This window comes from Vipera ursinii (genome assembly GCF_947247035.1).
Source record: "Vipera ursinii genome assembly, chromosome: 1".
Lineage (NCBI taxonomy): Eukaryota > Metazoa > Chordata > Lepidosauria > Squamata > Viperidae > Vipera > Vipera ursinii.
Window position 1 is genome coordinate 210,363,359 of NC_139512.1, and position 20,896 is coordinate 210,384,254.

The 20,896-nt window shown below is 38.4% G+C and overlaps 1 protein-coding gene across 1 annotated transcript in view; it reads left to right on the forward strand.

Moving 5' to 3' along the window:
* Window positions 1-5,666: 5,666 nt before the first annotated feature.
* Window positions 5,667-20,896, forward strand: part of APOB (apolipoprotein B) — a gene marked incomplete at both ends in the record, with an annotated part of 42,902 nt that continues 27,672 nt past the window's right edge. The window contains 9 exons of the mRNA XM_083349826.1: window positions 5,667-5,730; window positions 10,459-10,574; window positions 11,669-11,814; window positions 13,675-13,828; window positions 13,984-14,136; window positions 15,361-15,485; window positions 15,602-15,684; window positions 17,001-17,223; window positions 18,383-18,610. Coding sequence (XP_083205952.1) covers window positions 5,667-5,730; window positions 10,459-10,574; window positions 11,669-11,814; window positions 13,675-13,828; window positions 13,984-14,136; window positions 15,361-15,485; window positions 15,602-15,684; window positions 17,001-17,223; window positions 18,383-18,610 — 1,292 coding nt within the window. The remainder of the gene's footprint in view (window positions 5,731-10,458; window positions 10,575-11,668; window positions 11,815-13,674; window positions 13,829-13,983; window positions 14,137-15,360; window positions 15,486-15,601; window positions 15,685-17,000; window positions 17,224-18,382; window positions 18,611-20,896) is intronic.

The following is a 20,896-nucleotide window of genomic DNA, read 5'->3' on the forward strand; positions in this document are numbered from 1 at the left end:
TTGGCATGATCTGTTTTTGACAAACCTATGCTGGCTACTGGTTATAACTTTGTTTGCTTCTAGTTGTTCACAGACCTGTTTTTTATTATCTTTTCCAGGATCTTCCCAAGTATTGATGTTAGACTAATTGGTCTGCAGTTTCCTGGGTCTGGTTTTTTTTTTTCTTTTCCTTTCTTGAAGATGGGAACCACATCATCCCTTTTCCAATCCTCAAGTACTTCCCTGGTGCTCCAGGATTTTTGAAAGATATAGTACAATGGTTCTAAGATAACATCTGCCAGCTCCTTCAGAACTCTGGGATGTAATCTGTCAGATCCCGGTGATTTATATTTGTCAAGGTCGGATTGGTGTTCTCTTATCATTTTCTTACTTATTTTAATTCTTGTTTCTAGTTTGTCTTTTGCAGTAGTTTTTTGGCATGTTGGGCTATAATTTCTTTTTGTGTGAAGACTGATGCAAAGAATTAGTTAAGCAGCTCAGCTTTCTCCCTACTGCCTGTTACTTCCTTGCCATCTTCTCTCTTTAGTGGACCTATAGTTTCCTTGATTTTTTTCTTGTTATTTATATGTTGAAAGAAACTTTTTTTATTGTTCTTGATTTCTGTTGCAAGTCTTTGTTCATTCTGAGCCTTTGCTTTCCTGACTTCATCTTTGCATGTTCTGGCTGTCTGCTAATAATCAGCCTTAGTTATGTGTCTCTCTTTCCATTTTTTGTACTTGTCCTTTTTGTCTTTCAGTTTGTCAGAGAGCTTTGTGCAGCCATGCTGGTTTCTTCTTGAATTCCTTGTTTTTCTTTTTCAGTGGTATTGTGCTGGACTGGGCTTTTATGATCATATTTTTCAGAGTTTCCCATACTTCTTGCGTTGTTTTCCCCTTTAGGATTTTCGTCCATGGAATCTTTCCTAGTTTCTCGGAGTTTGTTAAAATCAGGTCTTTTGAAGTTTAAGACATTGGTTGAATTATTTTCTATTGCTTGTGTTTGCATTATATTGAATTCCAGTATGACATGATCATTTTCCCCCAGGGTTCTGGCAACTTCAACTCCCTCTATCACTCCTTCTCTATTATAAGATTAAGTCCAGTATAGCTTTACTTCTGGTTCCCTCCTCTACCTTTTGGATGGTAAAGTTGTCGGCTAGGTTGGTTAGGAATCTGTTTGATCTCCCACTCACTGCAGAGTTTGTCTCCCAGCTCATACAGTATGTGGGTAGTTGAAGTCTCCATTACTACTGTGGTGTGCTTCCTACATACATTTGTTAATTGGTTGGCAAAGAGTCCATCTATTTCTTCTGATTGGTTGGGTATACCCCTATGGCAATGTCACTTTTTTCCCTTTTATATTGACCCATATAGATTCTGGAAGGCTTTTATCTTTGATCATGTGCATTTCTGTAGATATGTAATATTCTAAGTTACTTACAACACAGTTCTGGAGTTCCAATGGCTGCACATGCATGCACACCTGCACGCCCATGTGTGCGCGCACGCACACACACACACCATGATCATCAATTGCATTTCAGGCACTTGGTAACTGGCTCTCCTTTATGGCCAGTTGCAGCATTCTGCCTTCATGGGATCACAATTTATGACGGCTTTGTTGCTGGGTTTGGCCTTTTCAGCTAGTCTCCAGCAAAACAAAAAATGCTCTTAGGAATAAATGGATTCACTTCACAGCCACGGTGTACACTTAATAACCACCACGTTCAGTTAAGGACCACCACATTCACTAAATGACCACCCCACTATAGTTAAGCGGGAGGTCTGAATCCATGTCCTCTATTCTTTGTTTGGCACTCTAACCACTATGTCATAATTGGCAATTAGCTTCCTAGGCAATCCTAAACCACTTCAGTTTTCTGAAAATGCATACTGAACAACATTTGCATCAAAGCAATTTCCTGTGAACAGATGTGTAGACATTTTGCTTACCTTCGCTAAGCTCCTTTTAAAATGAACAGAAAGAAACATTAACTGTTAAGAAGATTTCCTCCTGTTACTAAATAACATCTGTTCCCTTTGCTTCCCAGACACCAGCTACTATCAACAGATAATCTCTAGCCTAAATTTACATTTTGGAGTTCCCTAATGATAAAAGAGCATTAATGCAAACAGGGAAAAGAACTGCTACAAGTTTCTCTAAGCCAGGAGCAGCCTTGAAACAGGAATTGAAGCTTAACTCTACCCAGAGATGCACTGGTCAAAAGGCCCTTGGCTGTTCTTTGTTCCCAGAAAGCTGGGGGTGGACTGGTGGGAATGAGATGGGTGAGGAGAAAGAAAGAGTAACTCTGTCTCCAACCCATCACTTTTGCTCTTATACCAAATTATTCAACCATGAATAACCCCTACAGGATTCAGAGCTTCATCTTCTTTGAGAGCAGTAATCACTACATGTAATATCTGCTAATATCTATGTAGATTCTCAGTCATCCAGGTCACAGTTATGCTTTTCACAAGGCAACTGGACTTTCTTATTTTTCTTCGAAGACATTTCGCTTCTGATCCAAGAAGCTTCTTCAGCTCTGACTGGGAAATGAAAAGATTTATACTCCTGCAGACAGCTGTTCGTTTGCATTCTTTTAGCGCATTGTTAAAGCTACCTGGAGGCTCATCTATGTCTCCAGGGTTACCTGAGTAGTGCAAGTGGATGTGCAACCTTCTTGGAACAGTTGAAAGGGCTGTGTTGTAGACTGGAGATAGATGATGTCAGATCCCTCCCCTTCTGTTGAGAGAGGGCTGTTTCCATCTTTGACCCTTCTTTCAAACTAGCGGTCCTCTCTGTCCAAAATATGGACTTTGCTGTCTTCAAAAGAGTGGCCTTTGTCTTTTAAATGCAGATGGACTGCTGACTCTTGTCCTGATGGTTTGTTCTCCTATGTTGTGCCATACGTTTATGAAGTTGTTGTTTTGTTTCCCCAATGTTCACATGACTCACTGCATTGTACTGCATATACCATGTTGCTCAGTTTGTGTCTGGGTGTTTTATCCTTGGGGTGGACAAGCTTCTTCCCACCATCCAGTCAGAGCTGAAGAAACCTCTTGGATGAGAAGTGAAACATCTTCAAAGAAAAACACTTGCATCATGTTAAATATTTTTTAGGTTTAGTGGCTTTAAGAAAATCACTTGTGGTGCAAGATAAAGTAGAATAGTGCACACAAAGCCTCCCTCCCTCCCTCACACACAGTCATGCTAACAGTTATTTTTTTACCCCAAACTATCAAGACTTTTCTAAAAGTAATATTTACTCTTCATCTGAAATATATGCATTGATATGTAATATAGCATTCGCTTCTAAAATCTCCCTCTTTCCTTTTGAAAACACAGCTGCTTTAAATTATATTAGTAGAGCAGAACTCTACATTTATATGGTAAAGCAAACTTACAATCAAATTTTAAATTAAATAAATAACACACAGTGTTTTACAATTCCAGTACGTTTGGAGCTATTCTACTGTGTTTTCAATGTTTTAAAATATAACAATCTTTAAAAATGGTCATTTGAATGGCACATCAGTCTCTTTTGTACATTTAGATTTTGTTTTCTTTTTTTATTAAAAGTGGGGGAAATCATCTCTAGACCAACTAATGCCAATGGGCCGCTTTTCTCTGAAGCTGCACTGCTTAATTGACAAGTATGTTTTTAGTATATGACTAGAGAAATCACATTTTTAGGAGTTATTAAAGTTTTAAATGGTGGAATGGCATTCTACTTGAGCTAACTCCTGCCGACTACATGAACTTGCCATTGTGGCTTATTTGGCAGTGATATAGAACTGGTCTGCCAATTGCCTTTGTCTAGGATGGTTTTTGACTCCACAGTCTAATCTGCAGTCTGGAATTTTACTTTGTCTGATCTCAAAAGAAGCTAAGGTGAGCAGGATAATGCTTGGATGGGGCGAGACCAGGAAATCTCAGAATAATAGATTAGACAGAGAAAGTGAAGAAACTTCCTGGTAGATGGCAATGGTAAAAAGGAAGGAAAAAAAGGCCTGGAGGGCTGGTGAAGGAAATCAAAGAGCCCATCTATCCAATCATGAGTAAAAACAACAAACCAGGAGACTGTGAGTTCTAGTTCCATCTTAGGAATGAAAGATAGCTGGGTGACCTTGGCCCAGTCACTGTCTCAGCCCAGCCCACTTCATAAGGTTGTTGTTGTGGAAAAAAAATTGGAGGGGGAAGGAGTTTGACACCTTGAGTTACCTATAAAGAAATAAAGGTGGGATAAAAAATAAATTACTAATTAACAGTGTAATCTTATGAGACCCAGGAACTAGCTTCTCATCTATCGCAGTGTCTGACCTCTGGAATGAACATGCATGGGCATGCGCATGCACACACACACACACACACACACACACACAGGAAGGGAGGGAGGGAGGGAGGGAGAGAGAGACGATCTGTACAGCTTCCAGTCTAATGACATTCAGAGAGTCAGTAAAAATGTGGTGGTTCTTCCAGACTTTAGGATTGGTGATATGGAGTCCCTGTAAGTTTAGCCTTTATGAAACAAAAACAAAAAAAACTTTTATTGTTGATGTACTCTTCTGGTCAGATATGACTTGTTTCCTATATTTATGTTTAAATGAGGCAGAGTATCCTCTCCTGAATGTGAGTGCAGTGCTCCTTGTCGCACTTTTCATTGTACAGTACCACCATTTCTCCATTTGTATGCACTCTCCTGAGTTTCTTTGCTTTAATTAAACCCCCAAAGAAACATTACACGGAAATTTCCCTGTAATTTCCCTGCTTAGAAGGTCCTTTGTGCTCAGCAAGCAACCATTCCTCTTTTTTTTTTTGTATTCTGTTTGCTTAAGTTCCATTTTTTGGTAGGAAGGTGGAATATAAATTCTTGGAATGGTTAACTTGTTATGACTGCTATTTACATCTCTGGTCAGGACTATTTGTGCACATCAACTTTCTTGCAGTGCAGTAAAAGGGTTTTTTAAGAGTGCTCTTGTTATCTTACACCTGCAGGTAAATCCAGTGCAAGGTTCCCATAGGAAATGGAGGGAAAAGGTGGAGCCAGAGGAGGAGCTACTGAAGCTAGGACCCAAAAATCTGAAAAGCCAGATAAGATGATAAATAGCTAGACAGAATCTGCTAACCGTTGGAAAGTCCCAGATGGCTTTGGGATAGTAAGCCAACTTGGCAGATCTTTAGCGAACTGAATTGGTTCATGGTTACTTATAGTTGTACTCTAGATCAAAGGATACCCTTATGTTTAGCCTTTTGGTATTATTTTCTATTCAGTACTTTTAGCTAGCACACTAAATATATTTTCTCCCTAAATGATAAGTTCCTTTGACTTTATAGTGAGGCATATTTTTTTTGCAAGCTCTTGTTATGAAATCTCCCCCATCAGTGATAAGAGGTGACCAAATAAGCGCTGCCATTTCAAAGGGTTATTCTGCTTCCCTGTGCCTTCTACACCCATTGGCATGGGCTGAACCAGCTCAGAGTAGCTGGCTGGGGCTATTGCAAAGAGGATGCAGGACTATAACCTTTGGACCTTTTGTAATTTGCTCTCAACGCTCTTAAACCCTTTGGCTCAGCTGCTTTACCAGGGAGTATTTAAAGGCAGGTCCAAGTAGGGACAGTCAAACTGACTTTGTTGTTGGAGTAGGAGAAGCGGAAGGGAGCAGAGCAGCCAAAGGGTCCCTTTCAACATGGGACACCCGCAGCTGTGGCCCCTGTGGCTGCTGCTGCTGTTAAGCAATGAGGCTTTAACGCGTAAGTAGAGATCTCTCAGATGATTGGGGGAAGGGGGTTGGTTCTTTTAACTTGAGAAACAACCTTGATCTTAATATATTCAATGAGGTGGCTAATAATAAGAGCAGTTTTGACAGAGGATTAGAATTATGACATGTTGTTGTAAGGAATTCAGTAACTCAAGAACGGTTCTGGATCTGGCCCATTGGCACACAGATGATTTATTTCACATACTTTCCACGTTAGTATGAAGTCAAGCTCGTCATCTGGGCCCAGCATAAATCTATTTCAATTTTATAGGGAAGATTGGGATAGAAGAAATGATCTGATATGTTGGATTGGTTTATAAGATGTTATAGAATGGCTTGTTCTGCTTATTTGTAAGATAGTGTTTGCTTATGGGGATCCCTTCTGCCAAAGCATTCCTTTCTTAGATTTATATCCTACTTTTTTTTTCACATGAATCTCCAGTGTGGCTTTTGGTTGTTGTTTAAAAAACATAGAAGGAAACAACAACACAGTTTACTACTTGAAAATTAAAACTTTACCTAAATTATTGCTTAGGAGTGTGACTTAGGAGAGTCAATAGTGGTTGTATGAAGAAGACATACCATAGATCCTTCTTTAGGATTATATCCAAATTTGATGCAGAAAGGTTTGATTTAAATACCATAAGATTGAACAATGATGCGCTTGCAATCATAAATATAGCTTTTAGGGAGCAAGTCGCTAAGGCTAGCATTTGAGTTGAAAGCAAATGTTACCTGGATTCAGCATAGCAGCCTAACACTCTATTTTATCATGTATTATTTATTAACACTATTTACAGATCAGCCAGGTCTACAAGACTTTCCATCTCAAGTGTTTTTCTCAGGTGCCCCTTCATGGATTGGATAGATCTGATTTTTCCAAGGCTGCAGTACTCAAATCATTGGTCTGGTATTGTATTCGAGGCTAAACTTGAGTACTTGCATTTATTTCCATATAGGATCGCCTAATTGGTACATTTAAGATAGGGTATGCTTGGCTGGATGTTGTTTGGAACAAAACAAGTTTACTGTAGTTTGTGTCTTGCTTCTTTTTGTGTCTGATGGGTTGTCATAGTTCACACAGTGAGGTTGCTTCTCTGTGGCTTCATTGCCTACTAAAAAAAACCAGCAAGATCATTTCCTCCATTAGTTTCTAAATGTTAAAGATGGAACTCGCTGGCTTCTGATATAAAACAAGTTGGATTTATCAAGCCTTGGATAAACACACAAGCCTGCTTATGGGTTACATGCAATGGGCTACATTCAATATTATATGAGGAGACTTAAGAGAATTTTCCTTGCAGAGGGGTTTATTGTTATTCATTATTTTTTATAAATAACTCAAGGCCCAAACATATCCAACACACCTTCCTCCTCCAATTTTCCTCACAACAATCCTGGACTTTCATGACAAAGGTGAAACTAAAACTCACAGGCTCCTGGTTTCTTGCCTGATGCTTTAACCACTAGACTAGACCAAACAGACTCTTGGTTTCTCAAAATTCTAGAACAGGTTTAGAATATGCATCAGTTTTGGGAGATAATTATTTAGTCCAAATTAAGAGTCTCTTTCTACAGGTGTTGACCAGCAACTGATAGACAGACACATAAATAGTAGTATAAAAGGATCTTTTTAAAAATAATGCACTCAGAGATGCATAAGAATTAGATGTTTTATCTCATTGAATCAGATTTTGTAATAGACAGTGCTGTTTCTGGCTAGTATGATTTTCACCACATACATTTGCCAAACAAACATAAATTGTTGTTTTCTAATTATCCAGGCTTTTTTCTGTCTTAACTATTAATACTACCCAATACAAAAGACTGAACTCTTGTTAACAAAGGTAAAAATCAACCTAGTTTTACAGTTCAGCCAACAAGCTTTTTAACCTAACTTATCCTCTGAAATGGACCACCGCCTTAATACTTTAAAGTCATATAAATAGTATAGTAGAAACTCTACTACTGTATTTTGCTAATATAGTATACAATTGGAACTGTAGGGTTTGGGGTTTTTTCATTATTTTTATTATCAAGCACATAAAAAGGTTGGTTCATCTGATATTTGATTTAATACAATAGAAGCCTATAACATTAAAAAAAAATAGACTATACCCATTCTGTGAAGAAAGAAATTCCTGGGCCTTTGTTTCCTGTTCATAAAAGGTTTTATAGACTACAAAGTTGCTTTCACATGAATCTGTCCCAAATGTAAGACCAGACAGTATCACAGGATTCTTTATTAGGGTTGTATTTTGGTAGCTATAACTCCTTAATTGTTACTAGACAAATGATTTCTAAGCTGGAAAGTACACAATTAATTGCATTTTTATTTTACTCTACAGAATAAAATTTATTATTCCACAGAAGACTTTCATTCTACAGAAGAAGGAAGGAGTTACTTGAATAAATATTTTATTCAAAATAAAAACCCTGTTTGTTCAAGTAATTCCTTTTTAATATCTTCCTTTATGCAATTCCTTCTTTTTCCTGGCTGCTACTGAATAATCATTAAGTAAACTTTCAAGTTGGGCTGTCACAGAGTACATGCCAATATGCACAACAAAATTATACATGTTTATATGTATAAACTTTATTATGAGCTAATCAAACTTGGGAGAAGAGTGAGCAAGCCAGAAAAGTTATGTCTGTACAATATTAACTGCCTGGGATCTATGCCTATAAAGATTTATATGGTGCAGAAGAATACTTTGTTTGTGATGCTCTACGGAAGCCAAACCTGGACGTTTAAAAGCAGGACCGAGAAACAATTTTTACAGTTTTGATATTAGAGAAGACTTTTGAGAATCCCATAGATAATCAAGGAAACAAATGGATCATAGGATAAATCAGACTTGTCATATTTTGGAGGCCTTAGCAAACATCTTGATTCCTTAAGAAGTCCACAATGCTGGTAGACAAAGAAGGAAGGAAAGCAAAGAGGCTGATAAGCAGTAAGGTGGCTGTGTAGGAACATGGTCTGAAGGGTCCAGTTGAAGAACAGATATTCTAGAAAACTTAAACCAAGTTGTTGGCGCATCATCAATTAACCAATCACTTAGAAGCTAATAGTAGAAGAAACTCTTTACACTCTCTGAAACATTATTTCAGAATTTAAAATCTGATTCAGATTTGGCATGGGGGTGGGGAATAGGGAGTGTGACAAAATACATGCAAGTAAGTAAATGTACATGCAATACTTTGAAAAAAAAATAAAAGCCTATACAATTTTCTGGGAGCCTATCCACTGTGTTTAATATGCTGGTTATTTTATTTGCCCAGCGGATTGCAAAAGATTTTTTTTCTCCACGACTAAACCCTTTTCCTCTAGAATAATTACAGTATTGATGTACACATTCTACTAAGACAACCCAAGTAAGTTGCCTTCAGAAACTGAAAATCTTTTAGCTTCACATACCATATGGCTGGAAAATATTCCAAGTAGAGTTTACTTTGCTTTTGGCGTATTTTTTGACGGTTGCGGAGGAAGGGCAGAATAAGGGAAGCTGCATATATTTTATTCTCCAGAGTTATAATTGGGAAATGTTGGCGTCTTGTTTTTAAGTCTTCACATTTAACAAGCAATACACACATATGAATGGCAGGGAAAGCACAGAAGGAGAAAATTGACTTGAAAATAAAATATTAGTAGAATTTGTAGATTAAAAATCACAAGAGTCAAGGATCGGAAAATACTTATGAGCAACTCTGTAAAACTTGTTTATTCTCAAATGCTTGGCTGATTACATAGCGTTCTTCTTGAGGGTCAAAGTATCCAGTGAGTTTGTTTGCTCTTTGTCCCCTGATAAGCTTTGTTTTCCAAATATAGCACTTTAGCACCATCTACAGGCAACATGGCTAACTTGCTCTTTCAGTCAAATGCAGAAATCGTTCAGTTTTTTTCCAGTTTTATCTTATTAGCTTTGTAAAGGTGTCTTTGCAAAAGAAGGAAAAGAGGAAGAAATGGGATTTTTGCAGGCTTAAAATTTAACACAGGCATTACATTTAGATGTAGGAAGAAGAATTCTTGCTCAATCTATTTGAGAAAATATTAATGTCTATAGAACTTTTCTTTTCAAGACCACTTCTATGGGAACTGAAATAGTAATGCATCAACCGACTACTTCCATTTAGTTGTCCCATATCATGAATACCATAGATGTGAAAGATGGTACTGCCAGATGAGTGGGGTTATACAACTCCCATAATCCTGATCCAACATGGGCATGGTAGCTAGAAGAGATAATGTTGTTTTCCAGTGCATCTCACTATCTGTCCACATTTAAATGTAAGAGCAGGGATAATCGTAGAAAGTACTGTAACTACTTTGTGAAACTTGTTTTAGGTTTTATGCTTTCTCCAAGGAGCTGAAAACATTATATGTACCCCATTTTATCCTCTAGAGAACCTAAGAGAAAGATTAAGAAGAAATATGTTTATATTTCCAAGTCACTCCAATGACTTGTGTCACAGAATAAGATTTGGTCTTGAATGTATTCCGATGTATCCTGGCAAAATAACTATTTTTACACAGAAATGTTTATAGTATGTCAAAGGTTTTTGAGAATATAAATGACAGAAAAAGGGGGGGGGAAACGTGTTGTATGTAAATAAATTATTTACCAGAATGCATAATAAGAACTGTACTTATTTTGCAATCATTTAAATCCAAACAACTGCAAGGGGAAGTTCATACAAACGTATTTATGTTTTCTAGGAGATGCAACCAGACTTAAGCCCTTTAGAAAATATGTCTATGGTTATGAAACGGAAATCACAAGTGGTGTGGCTGGAACAGCAGATTCCCACAGCGGCTCGAAAATTAAGTGCAAGGTAATGAAGGAGAAGGATCAAATATTTGCAGATTATCAGACAATACATCTTTTAAAACATACCAGCACCATAAAACTATGTTCAAACATTTCCCTAATAGACAGTGAATTCACATATGTCAGAGAGACCGTAAACCTCCAAAACTAGCACACACACAAAAATCCTAATAGTTGTTATTATAATTGAGTTTAAATGGCTGCATTTAGATAATGACTCTAGATCAGGACTCTCCAACCTTTCCGGACTGATGGGGCAGTGGGGGAGAGGGGCATGGTTTCGCACATATGCTGCTTTCACAAATGCAGCTTTGCATTTGCCCACTCACTCACTCACCAATTCTGAATGTGCTGCGGCCTGGCACTAGGCTGCAGACCAGGGGTTAGGTTTAGGGACTCCTCCTCTAGATCTCAAATGTGTTATAAACAAAGTACAGGTGTTTAAAGTTCATTACTAAGAACTCATTCCTGGCTAAAGCTAGAGAAAATTTCTGATTATTATTATTATTATTATTATTATTATTATTATTATTATTATTATTATTATTATTATTTTATTCATAAAACATGAAACTCAGTCAACTGAACACTCAAATTGACTGCCACTAATGGTTGACATGGGTTGCTGCCAGCATCCTAGGTATCAATCAGATCAGCATCCTAGGTATCAACCAGGATTGTTGTTGTTGTTGTTGTTGTTGTTATTGGCATAATTAACTCCTCTATATAATCGATTTCTCTGACCCCAATCCCATCTGATCTGCATAGCATTCTAGTCAAAACTGTGGAGATGATCTAATTTATATCAAACAATACCAGCACACTGATGAACTGAAACCCTGAATCCTAATTTTATTTAGTACAGCAGTGGCATGGGTGCTCCCCTCCTTCCCTGGGGTTAATTTCTCTGCTCTCTTTTAAACATCTTAATTACTGCAGCTAAGTAATTAAGTAGCAAGATCCCCAGCCATCTGTGCACAATCGCACTGGAAAGTAGCAGTGCTCTTCTGAAAATATCCTGCATAATATGCTCATGTGATTCCAGACTAATTGGTTTAATAAACAGTGTTTTACACCTTTAAACTTCTCTGTTTTCAGGCTGAGCTGGAAGTTCCACAACTCCATAATTTTGTCCTGAAGATAAACCAGTGTACCCTCGAAGAGGTATATGGTATTGATGTCCAGGGAAAAGCTCTATTAAAGAAATCAAAGAACTCAGATGAATTTGCTGCTGCCATGTCCCAGTAAGAAAAAAGTCCTACCTAATTTTCTGTAGGATTCTAACGCTAGTTAAATGTCTTCTGACGTGAGTGACAGTGAATACTGAGCAATCCAACCCAATCAGAATAGAGCTGAAAGGGACCTTGGAGGTCTTCTAGTCCAACCCCCTGCTCGAACAGGAGACCCTACACCATTTCAGATAAGTGGCTGTTGAGTCTCTTCTTAAAGACCTCCAGTGATGAAGCATCCACAACGTCTGAAGGCCAGCAGTTCCACTGGTTCATTGTTCTCACTGTTAGGAAGTTTCTCTTTAATTCCAGGTTGCTTCTCGCCTTGATTAGTTTCTATCCATTGTTTCTTGTCTTGCCTTCTGGTGCTTTGGAAAATAAATTGACCTCCTCTTCTTTGTGGCGGCCCCTCAAATACTGGAACACTGCTATCATGTCAGTTGTGTCCCAAAGGAAGAACTAGAGAATAAACTGTACAGTTCTGTTGCAGATAGTTTTTATACTATGCTCAGACATGGTGTATTGCTAGAGCATTTCATAAGCTTTAAAGTAACTAGCCTTATCTTATCCAGAAGCCTGCTTTACTTCATATCTTTAGTGATCAGCTTTCTAATACTCTTTATGGAACCGGGGAACAGTAGTGGCGCAACAGTACTCAGACTTTGAGCAGAACATCAATAGAGTTGTCTGGATGCTTTAATGACTGTAGTAAAGCATCCAGCTGCAAATCTCTTTTTCAGACATAGAGCCCCATGTAAGAAGGAAAGATTTTAGATTTCCATTCTTTTTTTTTTTCTGAAGTTGTAAAATACAAATTTGGTAAAAAACAGTTTTTCCAAGTCATCTATGAAAGAAATTTCTGAAAAAAAACCCCTCATGATTTGTTTCTTTGTCTGCAAACCAATTGTTGGAAGAACAGTAACAATTCAAACAAACAGTGGTTTGAGAACAGAACTTTGCTAAACCGTTCTGGACATACAAAATTGTATGTGGACAAGGAAGGATCATGCTCTTTGTTATGACAACAGCTAAAACCTTGTGATCAGCAATTGCCACAATGCATTTTAAACAGAAACACATAAGAGAGAAAGAAGAATTCCAGGTACAAATGGGAAAAAAATGGCCTGAGGCATTTCGGGGGGAAAAAACACCTTTTTCTGAAATGCTTTAAGCCAAATAAAACCTTGGGATTTCTTGTTTTCTTTATGCATATTTTATTTTATTTTTTAAAAAAGACATAATCTGTGTGTATACACACACACACACACACACACACACACAAACATATCCTCCCCAAATTGTAGGATACACACACACACACACACAATAATAGAGTAGCTTGCAACTGATTGTTTTTATATATATGTAATGAAAAATCTATATAATGTTCTATATTAGAGAATAACTGGAGAGACAGTAAGCTAGGTGCGAGGTTATTTTATGATGTAAAAGAAGTTAGGGAAAAAATGGCAATCAGCTACTACACTTAAATCCAGTGTAGGTTGCTTTATAATCTCTGATGTGAACAGATTCAGTTCAGAGAATGATATACTGCCAAGCATCATAATAAGATTGAGGTGATTCATGAGGGTGGTGCAAGCAAATGGTGCTCTGTGAAACATATTTAAAAAGCTGTTGAAGAGAAAAACAAGTCATAGCAATCCCAAGTGCTTTGGAGCCCCCAAGTAGAAATGGATATTAGGGAATAGGTCAAAGAACTAGATGGGTGGAAAAACAAACAGAAGACAGGATTGGCTGAAACATAAAGAAAACCATTCTACACTACAGCAGTTTGCTCAGAGGTCCCCTGTTTTATATTCTAATGTTAAACAATGCTTTTCTCTCTCTAAATATGTGATGTTTTTCTTTGGACAGATATGAGCTGAAAGTCAAGATTCAGAATGAGAAAAATGTGGAGCTATATCCTGTGGATAGTGAAGCTACACATATACTCAACATCAAAAGAGGCATCATCTCTGCTCTTCTTGGGCTAACAGAGACAGAAGATAATATTCAAACATTATCCATGGTAAAGAGCATGGCCATCCTCTTTTCTTTCAATTAATATGATTAAACATAGCTCAGTGAGCCAAGCAAATTGTTTCCCCTGTGGGAAATGGCCTTTGGGTCACCAGGCTTGCTGTAGTTGACTATAGAGAAATGAGATATTTTTTGTCTTTGTAGAATACCGTATATGGAAAATGTGACAGCAGCATTGAAGTAAAAAATAGAAAAACCAATTTAGCAGACATTGAAATAACAAGAAACCTGAAATCTTGTGAGAACTTCAACCCTATCAGAGATTATGTCAGTCCAATTGCTTTCATTAAAGGCTTGGTAAGTACATAGAGCATGACAGAAAATATGGACTATATGCATTATATGACTGAGCTACCTCACAATCTAATATTCCACAATCACTATCATTACAAAATTCAGCCATCATTTTATCAATATAATTTGATGAAATCCCTTTCCTCAGGGGTCAAATAAGAAGGGTTTTTTTGTGAGCAACCAAAAATTAAAATTCAAAAAGGGAAATGCAAGTTTCCAGCAGGAGACATGATCTAAAGTCCTCATTTTGTTTTGTTCTTAAGATTGGCCTTTCTAAACCTATGAAGTAGTATTCACAAATTACAGATCACAAATTAAATTCAGGCATTATGACTAAAAAGTAAATCCATTTTCTCTGCCCCACAATTACAAATCACTTTGTGGAATCACAAAGTGTTTATCAACTCTGTGACAATATGTTATTTGAAATAGTTGTTAATATAAATGACTTTTTACAAAAGATCAAATAATTTTAGGTATGATTAAATTAGTATTTTATATTATGATTTTATACCAAGGAAGGAAGAACATTTAAATGTATATTTGTATCCAGATGGAAATGCAGCAAAAGCACCTGAACAAAGAAATTCCTGTCATCACTGGCTCACCAAAAGAGATGACAAACTAAACAAGTGGTCACAGAAATCATATTCTAGAGACAGCAGCCCTAATTGCTATTCTGATCAATGTAAACAAGCAAGGACTGTTGGAAGATGACCCACCAGCTTAGTAGAAGAAGATCTGAATGTTTCATTCTTTCTTTGCTCCGCCCACATTTGTACTAGAATGATTGGCAAGAAGACAAATAGTCAGCAAGTCCAATACACATAAAAATGCACCAGGCTTCCTAGAGAAATGGTGAAACTCTCTGTGGGTCCCTCCTCTATGGCTCCCAGCACAGGAATAACCTTTGTGGATTTTGGGGTTTCGAATCTAATTTAGCCACAATTATGTTACTGTTACTCGTCCCAGCTTCTGCCAACCTAGCAGTTCGAAAGCATGTAAAAATGCACGTAGAAAAATAGGGACCACTCCGGTGGGAAAGTAACAGTGCTCCGTGCGCCTTTGGCATCTAGTCATGCCGGCCACATGACCACGGAGACGTCCTCGGATAAGCGCTGGCTCTTTGGCTTTGAAACGGAGATGAGCACCGGCCCCTAGAGTCAGAAATGACTAGCACGCATGTGCGGGGGAAACTTTACCTTTACCTTTACCTATGTTTTGTAGAATGCACCTTTATCCACCCTGATCAGCAGCAACCAGCATTGCCACTACACTGTTGATACAAAGAAAAAGCACATATCTGAAGCAATTTGCACTGAGAAACACTTGTTTCTGCCCTCCTCATACAAGTAAGTTGCATAAGGGTTTTTCCTGACCTCTTCCTTATCACAGTTTACATCTATGGTTGTAAACAACACCATGTTACTTTATACAAGGCTTTGTTGCTTTTTCCTTATTGCAACAGAAATCAGTATGGCATGATGGCGAAAGTCATTCAAACTCTGAAATACGAAAGCATCGCCAACATCAACACCAGGAGCATGGACGGTAAGTCTTTAGGCAATGGTTTTCATTTCAATCGACTTCCTATGGGTCATGCAGGGTTGTCATTTTTTCCCCTCTATTACTCACAGAGGAAAAAAGGAGTTAATATTTTACCTACCTGGTTTCCTAGAGGAGCCCTTAAAGGAAGTATTTATGTCTATTAATTCATTGAAGAATCGTCTATTATAAGGAAAAAAAATGGAAGCAGCCACAGTTGTGGTGTGCAGTATCTCATTGACTACTATGCTTCTTTAAGAGCTGTAGTAAATATTTTAAAATAATCAGTGCAAAGGCCGAATGCAAACTTTAAGAGGATTCTGTAGAAAGAGAAAAGGTGTAAGTTAGTTTGGCGGGTCGAATCCCAAGTGCCACATAACAGAGTGAGTGCCTGTTACTCGACCCAGCTTCTGCCAACCTAGCAGTTCAAAAGCACGTAAAAATGCAAGTAGAAAAATAGGGACCACTACAGTGGGAAGGTAACAGCATTCCGTGCGCCTTTGGCATCTAGTCATGCCGGCCACATGACCACGGAGACGTCCTTGGACAAGCGCTGGCTCTTCGGCTTTGAAATGGAGATGAGTCAGAAACGACTAGCACGCATGTGCGGGGGAACCTTTACCTTTACCTTTAATGATTACCATACACAATACAGAGAGGGACTGTAAGCAACCTGTTTTGATTTTTAAGTCAAGACTCATGCACAGAGTTATGACTGTTGCAGTATCTCCATGGTCACATGAACAAAATTCAGATGCTTGGCAACTGACTCATCTTTATGACGGTTGCAGTGTCCCAGGGTCATGTGATCACCTTTTGCAAACTTCTGACCAGCAAAGTCAATGGAGAAACTAGTAACAACCATGTTACTAATTTAACAACTGCAGTGATTTGCTTAACAACTGTGCCAAGAAAGGTAGTAAAATGGAGCAGAACTCATTTGACAAATGTCTCACTTAGCAACAGAAATTTTGGGCTCAATTGTGGTCATAAACTGAGGGCTCCCTGTACTGCAATGTTAATAGTGATTGTACCTTATGCTGTCTAAATATTAGTGGAACAAAGTTATGTACCTAGACTTTGCTTATTCCCTGTATGCATCAGAGGCATCCCTATTTCACATCGTTCCAGAGGATACTTCAATTTTTAGGAGTGTCTTTATGGGGGCATGAGTGGCTACAGTTGGAAGGATATGCAATTCCACTCAGGCAAAGCCAATTCTTGAACACAGCACAAACAACTACTTGTTATTCAATTGTCCTTTGAGCTGGGTAGCGATGTGATGGTATCATTTTGAAAAGATGCTCTCTTTTATTTTTCAGTTACTGGCCTGATAAAGAGAGAACTGTCTTTGGAGAATGTGGAGGCCAAACTTCTCAGGCATGGTGATGCTGTTCTGAAAAGTCTTCAAGAATTAAAAAAACTGTCAGTGTCTCAGCAGAACCATAAAAGAGCCAGCTTGTTCTACAGATTTGTTACGGGGCTCAGAAGCTTGCATAACAGCACTCTTGGCCCAATGGTGCCGAAGTTGATGGAAACTTCCAGGTATTTTGTCATCATCTGTTGACTTATTATAACATAACCCTACACTGGAAATGAATAGGCCACACAATGGATGTTCAGCTGTATTGCCTTGGCCATATGACTTGGCCGTGATCAACTTACACAATGCAATGAGGCCAATGCTGGCAAATATAAGTCAGGGAGAATAACGGGCAAAGGTTTTATTAGCAGAGCATAGAAGACTCAGTATTGCTAGGTGGGTAATCTACTTATGTGACAGGATTTCTTACTTCTCCCTATATATTATTCTCACATCCAGTTTAGAGAAAGCCCATATTTAAGAGAGAAAACCACCCACTCCCACTTTCTTTATTATTATTTATTTAAATTGATTGGCTGCCCAGTTCCATGGACTCTGGAATATTGTTGATGGACAAAGTTTTGTTGGATCAGGCCATATCTTGAATTCTTTCAAAACATTTTTTATTTCATCAGGCAACTGGATTTACTCAATATCCTTTGAATGAGCCAAAATGTGAACATATGAACCTGTCAACCTAAATAAAAAATGCCCCCTTTTGCATCAAAGTTAATCTATATGTTACATTTTAAACCATTTTAAAATAACATTTACAAATATTATTTCAAAGCAGTATACTGTACAGGTATCATCTAGCGTTAAACTTGGGATCAACCTTGATGGACTTTCTTCTGTAAGACAAGTCATACCATTGTCCTCTGTGTTGTTTATTTTTGTGGATTAGAGCAGGGATCCTCAACTTTGGCAATTTTAAGACTTGTGGACTTCAAATCCCAGAATTCCTTAGCTGGCTAAGGAATTCTGGGAGTTGAAGTCCACAAGTCTTAAAAGTTTCCAAGGTTGAGGACTCCTGGATTAAAGAATGGATGAAACTTTTAGGGATTTCTGAATTCTCTAAATGATGCGATGCTTTGGCATCACTTTATAAGGAAACTAGAATGTGAAAAACTAAAAGTTTCAGCATAACTATTGGCTGATCATCACTCTAATTGGTTAATTTTTCAGAGATATTGGGAGCCACATGTTTTGGTAGATCATCTATACAGAAAGCCGGTTAAAATAAACTCTAAGGCAGAAGCAGTGAAGACTTGGCCAATACAGAAGTATGTGAATTTGCTTTTAGACGAACTCTGTGATTTCTCTGTTTCTTTTTATTTATAGATCCATCACAATACAGGCCCTGATTCAGTGTGGAACCCCAGAATGCTTTGGAGCTATCCTTCAAATATTGAGAACTAGCAACATTGATCCTCTGGTGGCAGATGCAGTTACATTCAGCTTGGGACTGCTACCTTCTCCATGCACTAAAACAATAAGGGAGATTCTAAACATGGCTGAGTATCACCCAAGCAGAGCTTCTTTCTATGCCTTGAGCCATTCGGTGAATAGGTATGTGACAACTTAGTATAATTTTGATAGGAAAAGATGTTACCTAGGAATAAAATTTATCTATTGCAGCATCTATTGAGATTCAAGGTACTGGTAATGGTGTTTAAGGCCCTACATGGCATGGGTCCGGAGTACCTTAGGGAGCACCTGCTGCCGGCATCAACTTCCCTCCGCCCTGTGCGTTCCCACAGAGAGGGCCTCCTCAGGGTGCCACCGATCAGAGAATGTCGATTGGTGGTCCCCAGGGGGAGGTCCTTCTCTGTGGGCGCCCCGGAGCTATGGAATCGGCTGCCGGTTGAGCTCCAGATGGCGCCCGACCTTCGCTCCTTCCGTCGCGATCTGAAGACACTTTTATTCGAACAAGCCGGCCTGGCTTGATGGGGGATGGGTTGGGTTTTATGGTTATTTTTAATATTTGTATTTACTGTTTTTAGTCGGGCATATGTTTAATTTTCTTTTAACTTTTGTATTTTTGTATTTTTTATATGTTTGCCCTGTTCACCGCCCTGAGTCCTTCGGGAGAAGGGCGGTATATAAATAAAATTATTATTATTATTATTATTATTATTATTATTATTATTATTATTATTATTATTATTATTATTATTATTCATTAAAGTTGTCATTAGGAATGCAACCATTAAAATAATGAATTGCTTAAATTAAGCCACCACTAACATTTTAATTGACAGAAAAACCATCTCTGATTAATAAAAAAAAACCTTAAGTAAGATGAGCATCTTAGAAACAGCTCCATCCTGTTCTCACAGAGAGAAATATTGCTTGTGAGAGAATGATTAATTAGTGTAAACATATTGTATGTGAAATCTTTGAGTGTCAATCTTATTAGTTCCACATATATATACTGCTCAAAAAAATAAAGGGAACACAAGATAAGACATCCTACTATTAAATACAGTACATTGTGTTGTTTAAGTGTTCCCTTTATTTTTTTGAGCAGTATATTTTACACAACAAAGAAATTAGATCTGAGCATTAGCAAAGAAGAGCTTTATTTGTATGTTTATACTTTTTAATTATTTACAATAAGTTACTTAAATATGTTTTGAAAATAAGCAATGTGAAGTTGGGATCACGCAGTATAGGCTGGTGGTTCATTATTCCGTTTGAGGACATGAGAACTGTTACATGAGCTTTCATTGTTATGACTTTCACATTGTGTATGTTATCGGCAACATGTGAAAAGCTGGCATTGTATAGAATGCCTAGGAAATCTACAGAATGTGTAGTGTTTTTAGACAAAGAATGAAATGTCTCTGTTATTTTAATATTTTAATAATTTTAACATTTACATTCCCTAGGCAGGCAGTGTATATAATAATAACCCTAATCCTTTATTGAAAAGTGGTATATGAAGGTGAAAGAAGAAATGCAAAATACAGGATGTTCTTACTGGGGGGGAAAAACAAGAGAAAAAGACCAATACTGACCAACAAGGAAGGCTCGAATGGCATTTTAGCTGGAGTATTTTATACTTAGGGACGCGGTGGCTCAGTGGGTTAGGACACTGAGCTTGTCGATCAGAAGGTCGGCAGTTTGGCGGGTCGAATCCCGAGTGCCGCGTAGCAGAGTGAGCGCCTGCTACTCGTCCCAGCTTCTGCCAACCTAGCAGTTCGAAAGCACGTAAAAATGCAAGTAGAAAAATAGGGACCACTACGGTGGGAAGGTAACAGTGTTCCGTGCGCCTTTGACGTCTAGTCATGCCGGCCACATGACCACGGAGACATCCTCGGATGAGCGCTGGCTCTTCGGCTTTGAAACGGAGATGAGCACCGGCCCCTAGAGTTGGAAACGACTAGCACGCATGTGCGGGGGAACCTTTACCTTTACCTATTTTATACTTTGCCAGTTTACCTTTTTGCATTGCATAGAATACCTAGGAAATGTGTGAAATATTAAGTATTTTATATGTTGACATTCCACTTCTGGCATTCTGTAGATTTTTTAGGCATTCTATAAAATACCTGATTTCACACATATACGGTAACACAGGGGTGTCAAACTCAATTTCACTGAGGGCCGCATCAGCATTGCGGTTGCCCTCAGGGGGCCGGGTGGGTATGGCCTGGGTGGGCGTGGCCTACTGGGTGGGCGTGGCTAGAGTGCATATGGCCTACTGGGTGAGCATGGCCAGCTCTACATCGTTCGCATCAAGGGTGCCTATGGGGGCCTGGGCAGGAGTGGGACAGATCTGAGGGTCTCTGGCAGAAGGAGGGTCTCTGGACCAGGGCCAAGGCAGTGGGGGCCATTCCCTCACTGTTTCCA